Source organism: Rhinolophus sinicus, chromosome 6 (genome assembly GCF_057876585.1).
Source record: "Rhinolophus sinicus isolate RSI-liver-muscle chromosome 6, RSI-T2T, whole genome shotgun sequence".
Lineage (NCBI taxonomy): Eukaryota > Metazoa > Chordata > Mammalia > Chiroptera > Rhinolophidae > Rhinolophus > Rhinolophus sinicus.
In genome coordinates, this window is record NC_142506.1 from 5271897 (window position 1) to 5297258 (window position 25362).

Below are 25362 nucleotides of genomic sequence, written 5' to 3' on the forward strand. Positions count from 1 at the left end.
TTATAAATATCAAAATGATTTCTGCAAAGATTTTTTGATTTCAGAACTTAGAGGATGATAAAGCCCTTAGGCCCTCCCTTTGTTTTAAGAATGTTCTGGGGAGTCCGTCCCATTGTATGTGCATTGGAAAGATCTGGACAAGAATTTGGTTGGGCCTCACAGGGCTCAGTGGAGAGGCCGAATGGTTAGCTGGGATTTGGCAGAATTAGGAACCGAGGCTTGACTAATGTCAAGCAGAAACCAGAGCCATAGCTATTCAAATTTCAGCAGCATGCTGTAAAAAAAAATAATTAATAATAAAAATATCCATATTCAAAACAGTTAAAATCAGTGATAGTAAAGCAGTCATATCCTGAGTAATGGAAGCAATGAGTCATGTAATTTATGAATTCTGTACCTCCGCTAACAATAAACCTTACTGATTTTTTTTTCTTTGTTATGCTGCAAAAGACGGACACGAGGCCTTAACATTTCTTGGGTCTCTTTTATTTCAGTCTTAATACTCTGTGAGTCTCAGATGCGGGTGTGGTGGAATTAGAGCTGCCAATGTGGCTTCATCTGGTCCGACTCTGAGATCACTTCTTCCCCACCCTGCTGGACGCGTTTATGTTCCTCCTTTGACGCTTAGGAGAGTCTCATGTTTTCTCAAAACCAACTTGGTAAGTGGAGTCCTGGATCACAGACCACTTGTTCTGTTCTGACTCCACTGATGATCTATTATGTAGCTTTAGGCTATTCTTTCCCTTTCTAATTTTAAGAAAGCTTTGAAAAAGGTTTAGTTACATCTCTTATTCATTTGTCATAGTATGCATATGTTATCTTGGTGATTCCTAAAAGCTCTTTGGATCTCAATGCTTTGTCGTAATTTGCAAATATTTCTTCCAGTTTACCATTTGCTTTTACATTTTGTTTATAGTATCTTTTTACGTACAGAAATTAAATATCTTTGCATGTATAAATTTGTCTTTTTCTTTGCTTTTTTTTCCCTCCATGATTTCTCCATATTAAAAGAAACTTTCCCCACCTTAAGGGGAAATTCTTTTTTTCTTAAGTCTTATTTTATGGTTTCATAACATTTATGAAATGCAATATTCTTGAAAGTTATTTTAGTGTATGGTGTGTGGTCGGAATCTTTGTTTCTAAGCAGTTACAAATTGACCCAGCATATTTATAGCAAAATCGATCCTTTCCAATTTATTTTTGAAATGCCAGAAGTTTTCAAGATCTTGGGTCTTTTCTGAGATTTGGGTCTGTTTGAATATCTTTGTTCTAGTACATTGTTTTATGAGATACTGTTTTAACAACTAAAATTGTATTATGATAACACACATATTACTCTTTTTTTCTTTTTCTTTTTATGGGCATCTCTTAGTTCTTCTTATTTAATTATTATTCCTTTGGATAATCTTTGGAACTGTTTGGTCAAGGTAAGAAAAATATCTTGCCTTCCATAAAAGAAGGACACACACCCCCTCATCCACTCCAGTGGGTGGCCTTGTGAGCCATGTGACATCTGAAACATGCTTTGACGTCATTGGGGAAGTGTGTCTGCAGTAGTGATAGCCTTCGGGGAACTCTAGCCTGTAACCAAAGAAGAATTAGCTCTTTATTTAAAAGCAAACATTACTTTAGAGCCATCCTGAAAATGATTGGTTTTGAGTGTATTTTTTGTATCAGTAACAATTCAACAGATTATTCCACAGTAGGTAGAACTAGGGAGGCCTGGGTTTCAGTCTTGCCTGCCACCGCCTAAGAGGGTGTCTTTGGTCAGACTACTCTGCTGAGCCTCAGTTTCCTCATCAGTAAAATGGGGAGAATTACATTACCCTGGCCTAATGGATTTGAGGATCGGATGACAGAAGATGCACCCCTGCTCACCTGGGCTCCCCTGCTTTCTGCTGCTCCTTCTCAGTCTCTTTCTGGATCCTTCTTAGCTCTGAGCTGTACATCTTAGAAGGCTACAGGGCCCAGTCCATGGACATTCTTTCTAGACTCACATCCTAAGTGACCTCTGCAGTCCACGGCTTTCACCATTTGTACAGACAGCGTCCCCACTTCTATTCCCAGCCCTGCCCTCTCCCCTCCATTCCAAGCCCTGCTTCTACAACTGCCCACTCAGCATCTGCACTGGGCTGTCTAGTAGGAGGCACCTCAGACTTCACACGTGCAGCACTTGAGCTCCTGATTTCCCCCAAACCAGGGGGCGGTTGGCGAGCTCTGTAAAGAGAGAGTAAACGTGTCAGGTTTTGAGTGCCACATGAGGTTTCTGCCGCATATTCTTCTTTGTTTTTGTTTGTTTGTTTGTTTGTTTTTTGGTTTTTACACACCTGGGAAAGCTGTGCTTAACTCCTAGCTGTACAAAAGCAGGCAGCAGGCTGGATTTGCCTGATAAGCTGTCGTTGGCCATGCCCTGCTGTGCCCCAGCTCAGTCAATGGCAGCTCCTTTTCAGTTGCTCTGGTCAAAAACTTCGGGTCCTTCTTGACTGTCTTGTTCATCCCACATGTGGGCCATTGGCAAATCCTGTGTGTTCTCCCTTCACCGTGATCCAGAATTCTTCCCCTTCTCAGCACCTTGGCAGCATGGTGTTTGTACAAGCTTCCAGCCTCCTAACGCCCTCCCTCGCCTGCCCTTGTCCCCACAGCCCATTCTCAAACAGTGGCCACAAATGGCAGAGGGACAGCCCACCTCCTTCCTGGGACCTGTCTGACGCTCCACTCTGCTTGACTCCCACCTCTGCAGACATTGTTAGTCTCCTGCCTTTCCTCAGACCCGCCAGGTATAGGCCCATCTCAGGGCACGCCCTCCCTCTGCCTGGCATGTTCTCCCCGCAGATACCTTAGTGGGCAGCGTGTTCATGGCTTCAGAGCTTTACTCAGGGTCCCTTCGTCAGGATCGCCTTCCCTAGCGACTGTGTGTTACACCTCACACCCACCAAATCGGCCAAACTCCCAGTATTTCTTATGTTTTCCTTCTGGGCTTATCTTTCTCTCACATACTCTATAGTTTCCTTATTTATCAGTTTTGCCTCTGCCGTTAGAACTCCCCCGCCAATTACTTCATACTCTCTTCTAATTTTCCTACTGTTTCTCCTTAGACCTTTCTCTAATGTGCAATATAATTTCCTCATTAGTGATTTTCTGCATCTTCCACTAGACTGTAAGCTCCACACTCAGGGGTTTGTGACTTCTTTCTTTGTTTTGTATCTCTAGCACCTTAAACTGTGCCTGATTTATAGAAGGTGTTCGTTGATTGAATTTTAGTTGATTGAATGAGTGAAAAAAAATGTAAAGTGCGCTGCATAAAGTGGTCGGGATATAGTAGCACTCAAAAAGTGCCAATCATTTTACCCACCTCATCTCTCAGATAGTTATAGTAAATCAAATGCTTGTGAATTCGATAGTTTAAAATCCGGTAGAGGAACTCACTATTAAACAAATCTTGGGCAACTTTTAATGGAATAAAAAGGAACTGAGTAATTACCCTCTCCTTTACCTGCTTGTGAATCTAATTTTTCACCTTTATTGGCTTCTGTAAAGGATGCACCCCTGTTTATTCACTCCTGTTTCCCAAAGGAGCTCATTACTATGCCTTAGAAGGGGTAGGGCAGTGTGGCTGAAGGTTTCAGTTAAAAAAGGTTTGCTAGTCAATATGTACAAAGAGAGACATTGATCTATAAGGGGCCCCGTGAAACCCTTCGCACGCGTGCCGACAGATGCAAGAATTTAAGTCGAAAAACCGGCTCTAACACATTTCCCCTTTAAAGAGGGTCTAGAGGTTTATACCTGATTTTGCTCACCTGTAGAGATGGGCAAGGTTAAATGGTACCATGGCTTTATATGATATAATCAATCTCATCATGAAACAAAAAGCTCTTTCAAGTTCAGTACCAGTTCCATTGGGTACCCCCGCCCCCTAATGTAACCTGCCCTCATACACTTGCAATAAGAAGTTTTCTGGTAAATTTTACCAAGAGGACTTATCCAAGCTTCAAGCACTCTTATGTGTGTAACAATTAGACAAGTAGAGAGCTGAGTGTGTAAATTAGGCCTGAGTGGTGGAAGCACTGTTTCTTTCCTCGCTTCAGTTTATAGAAGGAGACCCCATGGCTGCACATTGAAATATTCTAGGAGAGTAAGCGTGGAGTTTTTTCTTCCTTCTTTCCTCTAGAAAGCAGAATCACTCAAGGTAAAACAGTACCACTAGTCCGTGGTCTCTGCTTCTAAAAACATACCCTCTAGGACCAGGAAGTTACTAGAAAATGGTACCCGAGCAACCAGCTGGTTGTTCTTACCAAGTTCATTTACTAGGATTCAGGGACACTGGTCTCTCTGTACATCCTCGTCTCTCTCATCCTTCCTCCATCTCACGCCTGCAGAAAAAGTTAAGGGGATGGGGGTCTGAGTGGGGGCCGCTGCGTGAACATGGCAGGTTTCTGTGGCTTATCTTTACGGGCTATTGTCTGGGTGGTGGGCAGGAGAGGGGAGGGCTGATGTCAGGGCCCAGCCTGCCTTTTTATCTGGGCATCTACCTGAAGCTCTTTTTCTCAGGTTTTTATAAACAGTGAGATCCACTGGGAATAACTGAACCCATGCTGTGAAATGAACCTTTCAGCTTACCGAACAGTTAGCTTAGACTAATCTACAGATTGAACTATTGAATAAAGCTCAGTTACCTAAAACACCCCCAGGCTCAAGGAGTCTCAGCTATGAACACGGGGCACGTGTTCTGGAATCTAATTCTGGTGCATGCTCTTTCCAGGTTTTTTTTACCTGCCTCGGTGTTGCCTTTTGTTTCTTTCCATATCTCATACTGATCCAATCCTTGCAGTTTCCAAACTGATATACTAATCACAGGCAATCATCAGTCTCTAAGTCTGCGGTCGCTCGCAGTTCAGCCTGTAAAGTACCACGGCTTCTTAAACTGTGTTTTTGTTGCTGTAGCTATTTCTGTTCTGATTTGCCACTGCCAAAATCCCCCCAGGTGCTGGAGCTGGGAAGGTTTGTGCTCTGCAGAACACCAGCTGTGCTTCCTGCAGGGCCCTTCCTGCACAGCAGGTGGCAGCACTCCATGTGCCCGGCTGCAGGGAGAGGCAGAGAGGCAGAGAATGGGTAAAGCTGTGGGCTCAGGAGGGCAGATGTAGGTTGGAGCCACTTCCTGCCTGTGCAGCCTGGAGCAGGCACTCTGTCAGCCCTCTGTGTGACGTTTCCTGTGGCTGCTGTCACTGCCTGCCACAGATCGATTCCCTGACAGCTCTGGAGATGAGAGGTCTAAGATCCAGATGTCAGCAGGGGTGCCCTCCTGGAGGCCCTAGGGGACAATGTGTTTCTGTAAGGCTGCCCTTGTCCTTTGGCTGTGAGCCCCTTCCTTCCTCCTCAAAACCAGCAGTATCGCGTCGTCCAGTCTCTTTCTGACCCTGGACTTTTTCATTACATCTCTTGTCTGACTCTGACCCTCCTGTTTCTCTCAAAGATATCTGAATAATCCAGGATAATTTCCCATTTTAAGATCCTTAATTTGGTCATATCTGCAAAACCCCTTTTGCCATATAAGGTAGCATTTACAGATTCTGAGGGACATCTTGTGTGGAGGCCATTATCGGCCTGACACAGTGAGTTTGTGGGAAGATTAATCTGGTTCATAGAGTAAGTGTATCGGTTCCTTCTAAGTGCTGGGTAGATGTACCTATTCCCAGCGGTCAGTGTTCTCGTGGTCCAAAAACTCTCAGAAACACAGTATGAGAATGGAGATGTGTAGTGATGAATCTACTTCATCTACGTCATTTAGGCAAGATCACGTTACTCAAACATTCTCTCATTAGGAAGGCACAGTAAAACAGGCAATATTTAGAGAGTATCAGAGTTGAAAAGGGTAGAGTCAGTTTTCTGAAAAATTTACTTATGCGAAACACCACCTTTTTCCAGTAAGACTAGATAAACCGTCATAAGAAGGCATTTTCACTTTTATGCCTCTAGATGTTATTACTAATAACAGATTTGTGGAAATCTGTTTCTCTAAGTATGTTAGTGCTCCTTCAAGTTCGAGGTACACATAAAGTTTTATTTGGCGGGAACAATTTCATTTCACAGGTATTTCCAACAAGTTGCTTTAAATCGGAAGGAATTTTCTATCAATTTTCTGTGTGTTCTGATGGCATCCAAATACGGGAAGACAAAGGGGACGGTTTTGTTTTCATGTGATGGTGCAAGATTTCTGGACCATTCCATTCCTCCTTAGTTTTATATAGAACTCCATTTAAAGTAAGGAAGCAGCTGGAACCATCGTCAGGGAACCTCAGCGAGCAGACGAGAGTTTAGTAAGAAACAAAGGGAAGCAACAGGTGTTGTGTAATTTCTCAGTGCTGTTCACCAGGCGTGGGGCTTCGTGGACCCGAGAGTGAGTCCCCACAGCTGCCAGCAAGTGAGAAGCCATGGCTGCCCGTCGGCCCAGGAGCACTTCCTGCCTGGGCACAGGGGCCTCAGCCTGGCAGGTGAGGCACTGGTTCCCTGCCTCTGGCACATTCACCTTTCCCCCTCCCCCACTCTGCAGCCAGAAGAAATTCTACACCTTCTTGGTTTAGAGGCGCCCGTCTTTGTCTAATCCAAGGTGCAATAACAAGGCTTTCTGCTCCGTCTTTTCTCCTGCCTACCTTCAAATCCTGCCCCCTCTATCCTAACAGGACAAGCGGAGTACTTTTCTACCTGAGTGAGACCCAGGTAAAGGGCAGAGCTCACGGTGACCGGACTCCACACTCCGTGCTGCCCTTTACTTGAGTTCAGCTAACATCCTGTGGCCAGGTCCAGCCGGTGTGTCACAGGTCAGAAGTCAGCTCTGTTCCATCAGCCAGTTGTCCTTGAAATGCTGGCTGAAGAGCTCACATTAGACAGACAAGCAGTCTTCTTCCAAAGGACACTTGAAATGGAGAAAGACTCTGCAAAGGTGGTACCACACCTTTTGAGGGATGAACAGAAGTCCTGGAGATGACTGCCCCACCCCCAAACCCCCATCTTTGAAGGGGAGTTGTGCCAGATCACATAGTTCTGAGGGAAATGAGAGCTGGCGGTGAAATACTGTGTTTCTAAAGCCAGCCCTGTTGTGCACGGTGGAACTCCCCGGCAAGCCTGGCACTCAGAAAGGTGCCTGACTGAAATCACAGGGGGAGGTGATATCACGCTCACTGTATCTCTTTTCTTTCCACCTGTAGCCACAGTCGGCCTCATCCGCACACTGCCCTGCCATCCTCAAGCTTTGAACAGCCCGACACATCTTTTCTCTCTTGAACTAACTGGGTGCCAGTTCCAAAGCTCCTCTGAGGAAGGCAGCCTCGTGTTTTGTTCTTGCGTTGTTTTCTTTTTTTTCTTACCTTTTTAAAATTAAAGTATCACACACGTACAAAATATTGCATAATTGTTAAGCGTACAGCTCAGTGGATTACCACAAAGGAAACATACCCATGGAACCACATCCAGGGACAAGATGCAGACATTGCCAGCCCCACAGACGTCCTCCTCGCCCCACCTTCCCCATGATTCCCCTCTCCTCAAGGTAGCTACCGCTGAAACTTCCAACACCGTACCTCGGCCTTGTTTGTCTTTGAACTTCCTGTAAACTGATTCATGTAATACGTACTTTTTTGTGTCTGGCTTCTTCCTGTTAGCGTTATATGTGTGACGTTCCCCTAGGTGGTTACGATTTTGACCTTGACCATCTGGGCTTCTGGGGCAAATAAGAAGGATTTCATAAGTAACTTGAGGTTCTAATTTCTGTAGTTTATAACTGGGAAGGCTTTGTTCCTGCAATTCGCTTTTTTCACTCTTTTCCACTGTGTTTTTGCAGTAAGCTCGGAGCGCTTTCTTCAAAAGGTGTTCCTCCAGAAAGCAGTGTATGACTCAGCTTTCTTTCGTCCTCGTGCTTGCCAAGACTTGGCTCAAAATGACTTCTGACTATTGACAAAGGTTAAATCCTGCCTCAGAAGACGAGAAATGACCACCCCTGAGATTATCCACAAAATCAGGCCACTAATCTTTGATTTTGAAGAAGAGGGGCAAAGATACCTGGTCAGAAAAAGCACCATAAGTTAGCCTACAGCTCGTCAAGGCCAGGGTGGTGTTTTTAAGAGACTGTGAACTCTTTTGAACTTCAAGCTCAGGAACCTTTGATATCATTTTACGGTTTTGTGTAGAAAGAGCTGTCTTCTGCACGGCGTGTAATAGCGGATGGGATGAAACATCTCAGTCTTCCCGAGGCAGATGCTAATTTATCTGAAATGCCTTTCTGCTGCACAGTAAACATTAAAACAACAGTCACAAAAATCTAACCCCTTCCTTCAAGTGTGCACACAATTCAATTCTATTACCAAACAAAAAAAAATATCATTCTTTTAAAAACTCTTTTCAATCTTTATTTATGTTCATATGGAATGGTTACCTAGTTGTGATTAAAGTATAAATATTATCCTTATAGCCTTAAAATTAATGTTACAATTAGTTTTTTGTTGCTCTGGAGGCCATGGATGATACATTTAAGAGTTGTATAATATCCCATTAAGGTGGTAATCCATGAGTTACATAACCATTCCCTTATTTTTAGACAATGTATTATGTTCTTTCCTTTTCCCATTATAATAATTTATGTCACAGGAGCCCTTTCTTGCATATAAACTTTTCCTTCTTGTGAATTAATTTCTTAGGGCATATTTCCAGGAGTGGGATGGCTGTTTCATTTCGGTGGTTTTAAGCGTGTGTTGCACTGCCAGCTTACTTTTCAAAAACGTTGTAGCAGAAGTGGGAAAATGTTCCAGCTTAACTCTTTCATTGGTTGCACTTCACGTTATTAAAAATGTTCAGTTTCTTGGTGTAACGGATATCTAGTTATTTGATTACTCACCACATTGAACAGCATTGTAAGGATTAAGTGGCTTACCTGAGTTAACTGCATAGAGCGTTGGTAACCTTGAGTGCTTCCTAGTGGTCTGTATTTCAGTGTTTGCTGACATTGGACTTCTTTTTAGTAATTAAGTCTGTTTAATCCTCTCCCGATGAATTATTTGTCTGGGTCCCTTGTTTATTTGTCTGCTTTCTGGGGTCTTGGCGTGTTACATTCCCACATTCAGTGATTGGTGCAGCAGCTCTCTTGGTTGGGATTCTTCTGGTTGTAGCTGACAGAAACTCAGGAGAGGTCGCTGAAACAGAAAAGGTGCATTTGTTATAAAGGTGCCAGGAGCTCTTGTAGAGTCATGGTCTTCCCGTGGCCGGGTACTTCTCATCCGGCCTTAGCTTGACCATCACCTCCTCACAGAGGCTCCCAGAACAGTCCAGCCCCGTGACCTCGCCCCGGCCAGCCCCCCTCACCCTCCACCAGGGCTCCCCGTCGGCCTCCTTTGTAGCTCCTTGTTTGCTGTGTGCTTGCTTCTTATCCACAGGCGCTGAGCTCCGTGAGGCGGGGCTCTGCTATCTGTTCCCTCCTGTGCTGGGGGTTAAACGCGGTCCCCACGCGAGTGGCCCTTAGTGAATGAGCCCAGCCAGCCAGGTGACGGTCGTGTCACTCCCCTTTGTCCTTCTCTTTCCTTTGTTCTGATGTTCTGTCTGCCGCTCTGCTGTGCTCTCCCCCAGGCTCTCCTGCAGGTTGGCTTCTTGGCTTGTTTCATCCACAGAGTGGAAGTACTATATTACCGGCAGCTCCCGAGTTACATGCTTCATATCCAGGAAGTTCAGCTCCTGGCTCAGCGTGGCTCACTTGTCCACCACGACCAAGGCTCAGGGTGCCCTGTGTGATTGCCGTGACTGGGGAGGGAGAAAGAGCGGGGCTGAGCAGACATCGGTTGGGGCCCTCCTGTAACTTATCGCTCGTCCCATAGCCCACATGAGGCCACTTCCAAGTACGGGGACATGGAATGGGAAGTGTGTTGTCCCGTCCCCAAAGCACCCACAGCCCAGGGAGGGTGCCGGATGGACCAACCAAAGGTGAATCCATGAGCCAGTGGGCAGTTAGGCACTTTGGATACAATGGTGGACAATAGAACTGGCAACGAAAGTGAAGCCACTGTTGTGAAGCTAAATGATAAACAAGACACGTGTGTATCAGGAAAATACGTGGTATGTTACAAATGAGTTATGAAAATTGCTCAAGTATTGAGAAAATGGAGATAGGAAAATCAAAATATGAACATGTAATGATTCAATTTCAATGTAAAATATTACAAGCTGAGGAAAGCCAAAACTGACTCAGTAAAGTGGGGTGGGGACTGTCATTTTAAATTAAACGGGGTGGTTGTGGGAGGATTCAGTGAGAAAGTGACATTCAAGTGCGGATTTGAGGGAAATGAGCCAGCGAGCCTGGGGCAATGTGGGAAGGGTAACTCAGGCCTTGGGAACAGCAAGTACGGAGGCCTGGAGGTGGGGTGGGCCTACTGTGTACACGGAATGGAGGGGGGAAGATAGTGCGTGAGCTCAGACACGTAACAGGGAGCCTCACCCCGGAGGGTCCTGCCAGCCACTGTAGGGTTTTCAAGGTTTGCTCTGGGCAGAGATAAGGTCAGAGCGGTTGCTGGGGGCAGGACGGGAGAGGCCTTCATTAAACTCATTGATACTATATTGACAAACGTTTCCCTCAGTCTGTTTTTATTGTCTGTTTAAGGTGTATTATCTTAGGCCGGCTTAATTAGACCTATCCATGGATTGTCTCACCTAGTGTCAGGGAGGTCGGCGTGACGGGAGTTGGGGGCGCTGCCCAGCTCTCCCGAGTGGCTGTGGTGGAGACGGGTCCCCTGCCAGGCAGGTCACCGTACATACCCTCAGTCTCATCTCTCAGGGGACTTGTCACATGCTTGCTACACAGTGTCTCAGTCCATCCTTGTAGCAGGCGGGGGTTACCTCCCCATTTTTCTAATGGGGCCACTGAGTGGCAGAGAAGAAAGAGCCCAGGATCACTCAGGGTGACCTGGACAGAGCCAGAAAGGGAATGCACTCCCCCCACTACCGATCCTTCTTGAGTGGCCCTTTCTAATGGGCCACCATCCTGTGTGACCAACCTGTATGTGTGAGTGGTACCGATATGCCCATTGCTGGTAAAAATTCTTTGTCCCCTTTGGGGAAATTGTGTCGTGCCCTCATTGGCTGAAAGAATAGTTATGTGACTATGAATGAGGGTTTTGGGATCCAAATGGGCTCTGCCACTGGCCACGTCCTAACTTGGAAAGTTGCTCAGATTTGTGATCCTAGAATCTCATGTGTAAGAGGGGGGGCAGCTCCTGCCTCCCCAGGCTTTGGGGTGCAGTGGTGAAATCAGACATCAAGTGTTAGCATAGCTGCTGATGGCCAGTCACTCAGTATGTGAGCCGGCCAGGTGTGTTGTGTGGAAAGTAAATTGTTTTAAAAATCAACCTCTTTTTTTCCTTTGTAACCATTCTTTTCTTTTCCTGGGATGCTGCATGATTTGCATCCAGACACAGCCATTTGGTGTTTATTTGCAAACCCTTTGAAGTCACTCTAACATCAAGTAAATACTAGGTTTCCCAGTCAACTCTCCCTGTAATTCTCAGAAATATATTGATAGAAAGCCATCTGATCGTCTCAAAGCATGGCTCTTTTATGATTAGTCATGAATCTACATTGTGTTATTTAAATTAGGCAGCAAGAGAATATGTCAGGTGCTTTCCCCAGCCTGTTTGGTGTAGGGGCTGTCAGTGGTTCCTGAAAATATTTGTAGTATTTATTGTCTGGGCTTTGATTCCTCAGTAAGAGATGGCTTTTAGGAGCTGCCTTCTTTCCTTGTTTTTTGCAGAGACTCAGAAGGATACCCATAAAAGGCTGATTCTTGGGCTCAAACAAGGCGATTCCATTTATTCATTTCAGAGCGTCTTTTTTGCAGTTGCACTCTTTTACTCTTTGATCCAAGTGTATTGTTAATGAGTAAAAATGCTATCAACTCAGAGAATGGTCTAGTCAGCTTTCTCCCCGCACTGTGGCGGTGGGGACCCCAGACACCGTTTGGCTCAGGCTGCCTGGCTCAATAATGATATATCAATGCAAGTCATGAATCAGTGCAGGAGGATGGGTGGCTGAGGTTATATGGAAGATGGGTAGAAATGTATACCCTTAGGTCTGAAAAAAGATGATACTGTATTTAAGAAAAGTGGTAATTCCTCTCTAATTGTGACCTGTCTACCTTCCATGTGAAAAACCTTCCATGTGAAAAGTCCACACTTTGGACTTGCAGGATTAGTAAAACCTAGAATTTGGGGACTCGTTCACCTGGACTGACAGGGACAGTCACAGTATAATATGTTTCTACTGTTGTTTCCTCTTGCTACTCCTATTAAAAGTGTCATTCTCGTAAGCTGTTCAAAATGTCCCTTTTGTTTCAGTTCAGTTTAATAAAATGCATGGAATATGTTCAATACGTGCCCTATACTCAGGTGCTGGGGATGCCGAGATGGTCCCTGCCCACGGGCAGCCGACGGCAGCCCCCAGGCTTGTGCACAGGTAGTGACCATGCGTGGACAGAAGTGTGTGTGGGAGCAAGCAAAGGGGCTGGCTGTTAGCCCGGTTCACCGGAGATGTGCAGTTTGAGTTTTGGTTTGAAGTGAAGAACGGCTCTACGAGGTCGACAGTTAACTTCGCAAAGTCATCCTAGAAAAAGTGCTACACACCTCATTGCTGAATATCACTACGGTCACCTTCGAAGTACTCCCCTTGGGAAGCTATGCACTGACACCAGCACCTAGTCCACGCTTCAAAGCAATTTTCAAACTCTTTTTCTGGAATGGCCATCAGAGCTGTCATATTACCCTTGATGTCCTGAATGTCATCAAATGTCTTCCTTTCAATATTTCCTTTATCTTCAGGTAAAGAAAGACATCATTGGGGGCCAGATCAGGTGAGTAGGGAGGGTGTTCTAATACAGTTATTTGTTTACCGGCTACAAACTCCCTCACAGACAGTGCCATGTGAGCTGGTGCATTGTCGGGATGCAAGAGCCATGAATTGTTGGCGAAAAGTTCAGGTCGTCTAACTTTTTCACAAAATCTTTTCAGCCCTTCCACATAGTAAACTTGGTTAACTGTTTGTCCAGTTGGTACAAATGCATAATGAATAATCCCTCTGATATCAAAAAAGGTTAGCCACATCGTTGCAACAAGTTCGCGAACTTACAATGATTGTCAGAGACCTCGTATGCTGCGAGGTCGTTCGACCCAGGATGGGAGATGTCAGCAAAGGCAACGCAGAATGGTCCCAGAATCCGTGTCACCCTGTGTTATGGAGCCTAATGTCAGGATAGGAAGACACAACAGGAAGTCAGAGGGAGGGGTCAGGTGAGGAGAGTTACTTCCAGTTCTGGAGCCTCGACTTCCTTCTGCAGTTGGAATCATTAGTGTGCTATTCAGAAAGGGCAGTGGAAGAGTTTATGTGTCAGCGTGCATGCGTGTGTGTGTGTGAGTATGTGTTTTGGATGGATGGATGGGTGGGTGGATGGATGGATGGATGGATGGGTGGGAGGGTTACTTGAAGGCATGGAAACCATTTCAGTGGTCTTTGCCATTGTTCAGGAAAGAAGTGAGGCGGAACTAAGACAGTGGTGGAGATATTAGAAACAGAGAGGCATAGAGAAATATTTAGGAGAGGAAATCAGATGCTGAACAAAATGAGCTGAGTCCAGTTAGGGCCATGGAAGGATGAGGAAAGCTACCAGGTCTCTAACTTGAGTGATCAGGTAAGGGACAAACTGGGGAGGCTGGAGGTGGCACCCCTGTGGTGGGTAAGACAGTGAATCCAATTTAGGACATTTGGGACAGTGAGACGGGCCGTGCAGCAGACAGATGGCTACTCCAATCTCAGGTTCGGGGAGGGGATCCGAGCAGAAGATGCAGAATTGGACACCAATGGTTCGCAAAAGCCCCACGGGGGTCAGGTCAGTTATATAAAAGGACGCTTGCAGGAGAAGAGCAGGAGTGCGGACTGGAACGAAGGACAGTCGGTGGGAGAGATGCCCCAAGGATTCTCAGAAGGAATGGTCAGAGAGGCCCTGGGAGGCAGTAGTGGTTGGAATTCAGAGGAGCAGATGGCTTCGTGCCACAGAGTCCAGTAAAATAAGCACCGAAATCCACCATTGACTTGACTTCACGGAGCTCCTTGGTTACTGCGGTGAGAACAGGTTTCATCGTGAGCTGATGGCCTCGGCCAGATGGCTTTGGGTTCCAGAGCACATAGGAAGGGACAGCAGAGGCTGCAGAGGTAGACAACTTTCTCACCCAGCTTGTGTGAGAAGGAAAACGGCGAGAGGTCCCCAGAAGGAACCAGTGTTTCTGTGGTACCACGTGCAGTGGCTGTGGTCGTGGTTCCCTGAGCAGGCTTGTACCATTAGACGCTGCTTGGAGGACAACTTCCTGCTGTGAAAAGTAGGTCATATTTATATGGGGCGATACTTGTTTGTATTATTACAAGGTGAGGTTTTACTTAACACTAATCAGAGGGTAAGAAATGTCCCCTGTATGTTCATTAATTTGTGTTGACGTGTACCTGTTCATGCCATTAATTGTTTACACATTGCTAAGACATTAATCCTCTTAAAAGAGCGATGCTTTTCATTTCACTGTAGTTTTTGTTCTATCATCCCCTCAAATCTGCCTTTTACACCCCGACCTGAGTTAGGAGTTCGGAAACACGGATCTTGTCCACAGGCGCTGGCACACGTAGACGGCCCTGCTCTCAGTGCCCATACTCCTAGTGAGAGGCTCCGGTCCTCGCTATTCTGGCCCCATGGCCTCTGCAGGGCCAGCTCTCGGCGCTCTGCAGCCCTCGTCCTTTACATCCAGAAGGAAGACCCAGCTGCTCCACTCTCCTGACCACTCTGGGGCCCCCACTCATGCTGTCCTGTCCCTCTGTGCTCCTCCCTCCTGTCAGCTGGACACACCTGAACTCTTCCTTTAGGAGCCGGCCCGAGTGTCACTGCTCCTGGGACCTCCCCAGGCGGAGCTGGCTGGCTGTTCTCTCCCTCCACGGCAAACTCCATTCCATTCCCACTTTGATGGGCCGAGTGTGCTGTCCTGTGTCTGCCCCCCTACTTGCCAGTTCCCCTCTGAGATTCTGGACTTCCAGATGGCAGGGGGCATCTTCGTGTGCCTGGCTCCACGCCTGGTACTGCGTTCCCATGCAGGAGCTGTTAGCGTGACAACACTCCCCTTCTTTCCAGGGAAGCAGTTCAAGTGCACGGTGTGTGACTACACGGCGGCCCAGAAGCCCCAGCTGCTGCGGCACATGGAGCAGCACGCCTCCTTCAAGGTAAGGGGACACGCGTGGGGTGAGGGAGTGCATGGGCTTCCAGAGGGAAGGCAAGGAGATCTGCTCATTTCCGCTGGGGCTCGCTCACCTTCAGGCCCCCTTAGCCAGTGCACGTGGGATACGCGAGCTACGCCTTGGGCTCCTGTGAGAAGGGTAGCGTTTCTCTGTGCCCTGGAACCCAAGTCCAGGAACAGTGCGTGAGAGGATGCAGACTGGGGAAGGCATGCTCTTACCGTCAAAAACTGGAGTGACGTACAAGAGAGAGTGCGGGCTGAAAGGACAGGTATGTGCTTTCAGATCCCAAGCGCCTCAGGTAAGTCCCCTGATACAGCAGGTGTGAGGGTGCCCACCGGGCAGGCTGTGGTAAGACTTGGTGCTTACAGAGTGCCCACGGGAGGTGGTGGCTCTCCTGTTGTTTGAATACCTCTGGTTGGTGTTTCTTTATGCACGTGGTAGTATCCACTTGGCCTCTGCTTATGCTGCAGGTATTGACAATAAGAACTGTAGTCCAGTGAACTTCTTTTAGAAACAGTTCTGCCTAGCACGTGGCAAGCTGACTCTTAGAGTGGATACTGCTGCTGCTGCCGTTGGCATATACACGTGGCCATGGGAAACAGGATGCTCCAAAATGTTCGTTGAAATTATGCCCACCGCTAGTTCCCAGAGAAAGGTGGAAGGTGGAAGGGACCACTGGTCACATTCAGAGGTTGCGTTAATTGAGCATCTGCTAGGTACCCACACTGTGCCGGGAACTTCACACCCCTCTACTGTCCCCTAGAGAAGCTCTTACCGTCCCTATTGGACACATGAAGAACCTGAACCTCAGAGACGTTCACAGGCCACCTGTTCGTCTTTTCTGCCGTCCCACACCCACAGAGTTCAGGTGATGTGGTAATACTGACCAACCTGTGTTGTCACCACTTCTGAGGTGACAGGGACCCTCCTCATTGACAAGCTCATCTGATGCTCAGAACAGCCTTGCGATAGATGAGTTAGTTCTCATGATTTTTCCTCTTGTCGTTAAGGAATCGGGGCTCAGAGGCGGTCCGGGCTTACGTGTTTAACTGTCCAGGAAGTGAGGGAGAGAGAACCTGGGCTCTGTCTCCGAGCCCTCGGCCTGACCTTTTCCTCACACATCTTCTCAGTTACTGATTCGGGCAGAAAGGGGGGAACTGGAAACACTGAGGCTGTTGTACCTGTTGCTTATGTAGCTGCTTTACCATCTGCACCAAGCATGCGTTTCTTAGGTAAGAGCCACAGGTCACCTCGTGGGAGTGTCGCAGTGTCTTAATGGGGGAGGTGCTTCAGCGTTTGCGTAGTTTGTACATACTTACACTTCTTTCACGTTTCAAACTGATCTCTATGTTTCTTTGGGAGACCCCAGGTTTTCTCAGACTGGTGCATTTGTGGTGCTAGAGAAAAAGAGTGAGGGCAGTTGTCACTTTATAAATGAGAAACTAGACTAGTTAGGTTCATTATCGTCCTCTCTATTCTAGGATTACAACAGGGTTTCTCATTCATTCCTTGGTTTGCAGTGTGGAACGTTTTCCTTTCCTGACCAGATACGCTGAGCCGTCTGTCTGCTCTGCCGTCCTCATTGTTTTCTTCCTGAGGTTTGTGGAATCAGGCTTATGTGCAGCGGAAATGGATTTGGGGAGGGTTTGATTTAAGGCATCACTCTCACGTGTCGTTCTCACCTTCTTCCTGCCGTGACACAGTCACCGTCCCCTGTGGGGCCTCCGGTGCTGCTGAGCTAAGCTGGGCCTTGGGTCTTGGCTGGTATCCCGCAGTCTCCTGTGGATGTAAGGCTTCCTCCCTGCTGAGCGGTACCCCGGCTGGGAATGCGAGTCGCGCCTGAGTGTGACCCAGTACGTCAAACCGTGGCCTCTCCGCCTACAGGTTAGGGAGCGCTTCTCGTGCCAGGTAGTTTAAGTAGTGGGGCTGACAGAGCAAAATGAAGTGGATTCTTGCCAACCGCCTTCATCCTAACAGCAGATTACTCTTTTCCTTTTCTCTTTGCCTGTACCCTGTTTTCCATCACTGCGGTAATGAATTACCCCCAACTTAGTAGCTTAAAACAACACAAGTCTGTTGTCTTCTAGTCTGTGGTTCAGAATTCCGACAGGGTTCTGAGTTACAGTCAGGGCTGCGTTCTTTCTGGAGGCTTGAGGACAACGTCCATTCCCCGGCCTTTTCTCGCTTCTGGAGGCCACCTGCATTCCTGGCCTCATGGCCCCTTTCTCCTTCTCCAAAGCCAGCCACAGAGCATCCTCGTCTGTCTCCTTCTCTGACTTCCTTCTGCCTCCCTCTCCCACGTGTCAGGACTCTTGTGATCACAGTGGCCCATTTGGAAAACCCAGGATAATGTCCTTCTCCTGTGGTCACGTGACCGATAACCTTAATTCCACCTTTTTGCCCTGGAACGATCCAGGGATTAGCACTCGGACACTGGGGGGTGGCATCATTCTGCCTACTGCATTGCCCCACTCTTTTTTCTTCCTTTTCACATCTGCTCTGTGGTAGAAAATTTTCATCCAAATCAGAAAATACATAGTATGTATATACACTCCTACACTCCTTTCTCATGACCACGACAAACATCATCAAGAAATCAGCCCTCTGTTTTACTAACCCTACATGCGGCCTCAGAATCTTCAGGCCGACACTACTCTTCTATTCCGTTGGCTTGCAAGATGAAACCAGTTTGCTTTTCTAGATCGAGGTGTATAATTTACAGTATATAATGGTGTGTTTTTTTTAGGAAATACTCTAATAAGGGTAAACTCTCATACTGTCTTTTAAAATTACGTGTTTTTATTTACATATTTTAAACAAAGTCAACATGTGTTCACTAAATGTGATTTGGAAATGCTTTTTTGTCCCTTGTAGGATTTTTGGATATATTATTTTTTTAGACACGATTGTGGTCATACTATAAATGAGCATCCTTTGATGGAGATTAAAATGTCAGCATTATCACTGCTAAAGTTCAGTTGGAGAATGTGGTTTAGATGAGTGGCCAGATGCTTTGCCAAGAATACTTGACTTCTGAGTTCCACAGAGTGGCCTCCCTGTCAGAGGCAGGGCTGGAGAGCTCACGTGCTTTAGGCATTATAAATATTGCCTTTTATTATGTATCATGGTTTTATAGGCCTTTTCACATTTCATGAAAATATATTTCTTAGCTACCGTGTTTCCCTGAAAATAAGATCTAGCCAGACAGTCAGCTCTAATGCGTTTTTTAGAGTAAAAATTAATATAACACCCGGTGTTATGTTATGTTATGTTATGTTATAGTAAAATAAGACCGGGTCTCATATTAATTTTTGCTCCAAAAGACGCATTAGAGCTGATGGCCCGGCTGGGTCTTATTTTCGGGGACACATGGTACTTTAAGTGTCTGCTTAAGGATGATGAGTGTCATAGTGTAATTAACCGTTCCTTTCATAATTGGGCAGTTGGGTCCTTCCCAGTTTTTGCTGCTATCAGTAACCCTACCGTGGCTATCTTCATGCCGAAAGCATTTCCGTGTCATCCTAAAAATCTGAAGGCCTTTAAAACACTGGGAGAAGCCCATCAAACCACGGAGAATTCACAAGTAGTGAAGGTGTTACATGCGCTGCTTGCAGCTGTAATTAAAACGCGTTCCCCAGAGTGGAACTGACAGGATCAGCCTTAAAGAAGCCCAGAAACGATGCTTGGGCAGGAGGCAGGCATCTCCAAGCAAAACGAGGCTTCTTCTTCCAGTCTAGCTGTTCACCTCTTTGCCTTCCTGCTAAACAGGCCCACACACCGTTTGGTAAGGCAGTGTGATGAGTAGGCAGTCAGCACCCTGAGCAATTTCATCTCTGTGAAGCTCATAGAAACCCATGACTCTGCTGATAGAAATGTTTTCACTTATAGGCCTGGTTGATTCAGTGCCATTCCCTTTCAAAGGAATAAAAATGACTTTATTTTTTTTAAATGTTTATTTTAAAATAATTTGTGCCTCACAAAAAGTACACAGAGCAATCCTGTGTACCTAGCACCCACCTTCCCCCAATAATAAACTACATCCTTATGTGGATTTCACCAGTCTCCTCTCTCTCTCTCTCTCTCTCTCTCTCTCTCTCTCTCTCTCTCTCTCTGTCTCTCTCTCTCTCATCAGTAAACTATTTTTAAGGTAGTCTAGGTTCACAGCAAAATTGAGAGGAAAGGACACGGAGTTCCCATCCTCCACCTACCCCCCCCCCCCCCATATAGCACGTTGTGTATTTTCAATACCCCCACCAAGTGGTATATTCGTTATAATCGATGAACCTATATTGACACATCATAATCACCAAAGCGCATAGTGGACATTAGGGTTCACTCTTGCTGGACATTCTATGGGATTTGACAAATGTATAATGACCGGTATCCACCATTATAGCTAAAAAGTCAACAAACCTCAAATGAGGGACATGCTTTAAAGTACCTTATCAGTGCTCTTCGAAACTGCTGATGTCATCAAAAATAGAAGAAGTCTGAGAAACGGTCACATCCAAAAGGAGCCTGCAAAGACGTCACAACTAAATGCAACATCCCACGCAATGTCTAACAAAGCGTCTATACAAACTGGGTGCCCAGGAAATGCCCGTGTTGACCCCCTCTCCCACCTGCCCCGGACGCACACAGAAACTTTGCTGCAAGTAAGGAGCAAGGTGGGTGAGTGAGGCAGCAGACTGCTGCTGTCACCTGTAATCTAAGTGGACGGAGTCACCAGGGGCTCTGCCAACACTCTGCGAGATTTCTCTCCACGCAGCATTGCTCATGGCAGGGCAGGGAAGGCCTGGGAGATGCACGGGCCCTTGGAAGTGTGTCAGTGAGAGATAACAGTGTGGCTTGAACCCTTATGTTAGAGCACAAACCCTTCCTCTCCTGACGTTAGACACTGGATCCATGGTCAGACTACCTTAGAATTCCACCTGGCCACTTACTACCTGTGTGGTCTCGAGCCAGTCACGTAACCTCTGTGACCTTTCTGTACCATGAGGACAAAGCAGTACCTTTTGTCACTATATAGGCTGTGAGTATAAGTACCTAAAGAGGGCTCGGCACATAGTTCTCAAATGTTGGTTCTGTCCGAACTCCATCCCACTTTCTTCCTTTCTCTTTTCATGAAAAGATTGGCATATCTGTGTAGTGCCATCCTCTTTAGCATGTCTGTGTTTAAAATGGCCGGTATCTGTGACATGTTTTGTTTGTTCGTGGAATCATAGAAACTTAATGCCACTGATTTGGCACATTGCTCTAAAACGTGCCTGACCACATACCTGTGTCACTTAACACAGAGAGCCTTTCACAAGGTACATTTCCCATACACAGTTCGTCATAAATCCCCTTCTCCTAACAGTGAATGCTAGATCTGCCCACGCATGCGTTCACAGAATCTCATTTCCCTGTACGAGGGGTCTGACCCAGACCCCATGTCATTCTCTCCTCATCACTGCTTCCCACCGGTTTTCTGCATAGTCCTGAGACATGTCACAGGGCCCTCAATGCTGGAGGGAGTTTGCTTTTTGGGTCTCTGCTCCGTGAGGCTCCTAGATCACCAAAATGTTTCTGACTTCTGGAAAGCCGGAAAAAAATTGGGTGTATGAATTGGCAAACAACAAACAGACAAAACATTTAGTCTGAAATCATCAGTTTTCAAAATCTGTGTATTTTGGAGACTGTTCAGAGTGAGTTAATGCTGAACCTGCCTTCTTATGTCTTTATTTCTGAAACAAAGCCTGGGCTTGTTCGATAAATAGCTCTGATCGTGCCTCAGCCTTAGCTCTCAGAAGGCGAGTGCTGGTCTTCTGTCCTGTGCTCACAAACCTTGTAGGAATAGAAGAGCACATTCTTAAAGAGGAGCAAGCTAGATCTTCATCTGGAAAAGACACTGTTGAATTTAATTTATGTGTGATATGTGCCTCAAGCCAAGCCAACCCTCAGAAATTTATAGCACGAAGCCTGAGTGTATCGCCTGTTGTCAGATTGAAGTTTGCTCAACTGAAGTACTTTCACAAAACTAGTGGGAAGTAAGGGAGATTTCAATTGTTGATTTTGTTATCGACAAACTTTTCCTAAGTATTCCGTATGGAGTACATGATACTGCAATTTGACATTTTGATTTTAAAGAGACAACGTAAGTGTAAATAAAGTACTAAATTTTCAGCTGCATGTTTGATGCAAAACATGAAATGCTCACTCATTCCTTCAATATACCTTTCCCGTGAACCCCCAGTGTGCCAGACACCATGCCCAGGGGTGTGGGGGGGCAGGGATGTCGGGATAGAGCCAGGCCTTTTCCGCCAGGCTCATAAGTCATAAAAATAGCAGCACGTATGTTAAGTGTTATAACAAAGTTATGTGCTGCGCACTGTTGGAACCCAGCAGACCACCTAACTATTTCAACTCTGTCATTTTATAAAACCCATGTTTTAAGTGGGTTAATATAATATTATCTGATCATGTAAATCCTATAGCTTTTAAAACCTATAGTAACCAGAAAGTTCTCTGGTTGACTTATATCCCCAAATCAAGGGGAGTTAGTGTAATTCCTTGTTGCATTCCTGATACTGGAACGGGTCCCCAGGGTGTTCACACCATGTGTCCGTTTGAAGCTGAAACGAGTTGTATATACCGAAGACAGCAGGCAGCTGAGCTCACGCTGTACGTAAGGGGCTTAGATGCTAAACTGGGCAAAGCTGGTGTTTGGAAGAGGTCAGCCAGGCTGTGGCTGTGCATGGAATTCACTCCTCATCGCCAACCTCAACTTGGTGGTGAGCAAGGGACTGAAAGGACGGAAATGTTCTCTGACGCGCAGCATTTTTGGAACCACACTTGTATCAATAGTTCAAGTTCATCCTCCGTCTGAGATTGTCAGTCCCCTGAGAATGCTGAGGCATCCGGCATTGTCCCTGGCATCAAGGCTTTATTTCTACAACTACTTCTCTTATCCAGGAGATAGTTTCCGCTTTCCATCAGAAAATTCCACCACAAGGTTGGATGTTTAAAAGTATTTAGTGTCCAAATAACGGAGACTGATGGATGGTCCCTTTTAGGATGTCTATATGTTAAGTATCACATTGGTTATTGTAGGTGTGTTACCTTATTTTTCCCTCAAAAACCCTATCGTGAAAGTATTGATCTTCCCATTTTACAGATGAGGAAGATGAGACCCAGAGTCCAGCTTAGTAACATACTCGAGGACAACGCAGTTCGTCAGCAGTGGGGCTGGGATTCTGATCCTTGTTTGGAGACAAAGCTACTCTCTATGCATAACATTCTCATTATCAAGCCAAGCAGAGGGACATTTTTGTCCCCTTGTCCTTTTTCTCTCTCACTGCTTTCATTACATAAGCCTGCAGTCATATTGTTAGATATCAAAACTCAAGCAAGATCTTTAAGCAAAGTGCTGACTGAATGTAAACTTAGTGGCCAGAACATTTTCCTGTGTTCAGTGGAAATTACTGAACCGTAGGCACAGGGAATAAAAAGAAAAGTGTGGGGTTTCTGTTGGGGATGTGTGTTTTGCTTTGCAGTTCTTAATTTGCATGAAAGTAATGTATTTGAGTTCACACTTTTGTTTTGTTTTCCTTGAAGCATATGCACCTGTGTGAGGAGAAAGGAGAGCCGTGGCAGGAGGGCGTGGTCAAAGGGACCATTTCTAAAATTGCTTTGAACTGAAATATCTTTGCTGAAAACCTCTTATGCCATATTCAGCTTCCTTGTATTTTAGATTTTTAAAGCACTTCTGGGGAAAAAAAATGGGGGGAATTGGATTGACTCATGTTAAATTAAAATCCTGTCTGTCTAATAGTGTGCGGTATATTCTCTGGAAATATTGCATTTTTGACAGCACAAGCGATTACAAAAAAATCAATAATCAGAGAGCGCTGAAGAGTCTTCTGAGCTCTGGCACGAAAAGCAATTAGTATGGAATTGATTTACTGTTATTTATTGTGATGAGATAATGGCCTCAACACAGCCATATTTGAACTTGGGGTACCCCATGGTTTTAAAACTTTTATTCTTTCAGATTGTTTGATTTGTCTCTGGCCTTATTTTACAACAGAGATGGCTTTGTGCTCGTTAAATGAGATGAAGACCAGGCTATTTCTCTTGGATCTTTAGCCCCAGTCTTGGTTTCGTCCCTGTCGTGGCTGATCCTGGAACGATATCCCAACCTCGTGCCCTCAGGCTTATAAATTCTGAATAGGGCCGAAAAAAATCTCAAGGCTTCTGCATAGACGGTGCAGCGTGGCTGTGACAGAGACCCAGATTGCCCTCTGTGTTTCTTGTCTATACCTCCGGAACACCTAGGTAATGGGTACCCTTCAGTCTTGTTCCTTTCAGAGCCACTCCATTCATTCCCAGAGCGATATTTCTAAATGTGAAGCTGGAGTGCCATCCCCCCCCGCCCAACACCTGCCAGAGACTGGCATTGCCTAAAGTCACTTTCCTGACACAGCACGTGTCCCATTGTGGTCTGGCTGCTACGTACCCTCATCTTGTCAACTTCCACCCGTCACTGCCTCATTGCAGCCGTCCAGGCTCTGCCGACATTTCTCCCAGCCCATTGTGGTGTTTCTCAGTTTTGGAAGTTGATAATTAGACCTGGGCTGCCTTAAGTCTAGGAAATCAGAGAATACCAAACCATACCCCCCGCCCCGACGTGGGGCTTCCAGAGCAGCTCAATGCTCAGGAAATAATGGTGAATGGGAAGTCAAATCATCTCTTTCTTGCTGGCCGGGCCCGGGCCCCCAAATGCGGTGCAAATGAAGTGGTCAGCCTGGGAGACTGGGCAAATTCCCTCACCATTCTGTACCTCATTCTCCTTGTCTGTAAAATAGGGATAATAATTGTACCTACCACATGAGGTTGTTAGGAGACTTACAGGAATTAATCCGTATAAGACACTTGCAACTATCTGGCATAGCTATCAGCAAATGTTAGCTGGAATAATAGTAATTATGTGAGATCACATTACTTTGGTTAATAATTCCAAAAGCTCACAATAAATCACGTCCTTTTTGAGATCAAGTGTCATTTGCTATCTGCGAGTATCTGACTTAGAAACTGAGTTTTATGGTTTAATTTGCTTAGATAGCATTTAATCTTTGCATTTGATACCTAAGACCAAAAACTCGTCAGGATGCAGAGAATCACAGATCGCTCTCACCTGTCACTGTGTCCCCAGGGTGAGAGAACGGTGCCTAGGTCAGAGGAGGGTATCGGGAAGTACATGCTTCAGAAAAGAAATCTCGGGAGTTGCAATATCAGTCATGCAGTCAGAATTCATACCCGGCCGTGGGTGTGGGGGTGCCATCCGCGCTCCCTCACCTGCCCCAGCCCCAGCAGAATGCCCTCCCTGCCTAGGTTACCACAGTTATGGAGAGAGTATCCCAAGTAGAAGTTAGGTGCTGAGTAATTTAATCTGAAAGGTTATGATTGGCATAAGGGGTAGAGGCCAAGGCCTGTGAAGGAAAGAGCCAAGGAGCTGTATGGCCCCAACCCCCAGAGCTGTCGAACAATGCGAGGGGCGGTGGGGGTTTGACCTCCTGCACCCGACAGAGGCTAAGCTCATGGGCTGTCAGAGGCCACAGGAAAATGTCTCCTCGTGGGAGGAAGGCTGGTCAAAGTCAGTCCTTAAAAGCATCCCTCCCAACTCTCAGCATTGAAGATTTTCACAGAAATCGCTAGCTCAGAAAAGGATTTCTCATTTGGGCACACCTGAACATTTTTTGCTTCTGCTCACGTTTTGGTAGTTTTTTCTTCTCAATTCTACCAAGGAGAGGGCACGGGGAGTAAAAGGAGTTGACAGTCTCATGAAGTAATCTATCTGCTTTGCCACAAGAAGGGTGAAAGTGGCACTCGAGCCTGAAGTTAGGTTTGTAGGACAGTTTCTCACTCTAATTGTCCCGTCCTGACTCTGTGCCCACCTCCCTCGCCACTCAGCACTGGCAGTAGAGCATTTTCAGTTGTTCTTTTTGAGTTTTTGTGTGCAAATGCTAACGTTCCAAAAATAAATGCATGATATTTGCTTATTTAGAGATGAAAACATGAATATGTTTTGGC

General features: G+C 46.0%; 1 protein-coding gene across 7 annotated transcripts in view; it reads left to right on the forward strand.

The window, feature by feature from the left end:
• ZFAT (zinc finger and AT-hook domain containing) overlaps positions 1-25362 on the forward strand; it is a 213592-nt gene that overhangs the window by 146759 nt on the left and 41471 nt on the right. For 6 of the 7 annotated variants that reach the window (XM_074316937.2, XM_074316938.2, XM_019724243.3 and 3 more), the window contains one exon: positions 15188-15276. The exons of the other annotated variant lie outside the window; for it this stretch is intronic. In XM_074316937.2, the coding sequence (XP_074173038.2) occupies positions 15188-15276 (89 nt within the window). The remainder of the gene's footprint in view (positions 1-15187; positions 15277-25362) is intronic. 7 annotated transcript variants of the gene reach the window in all.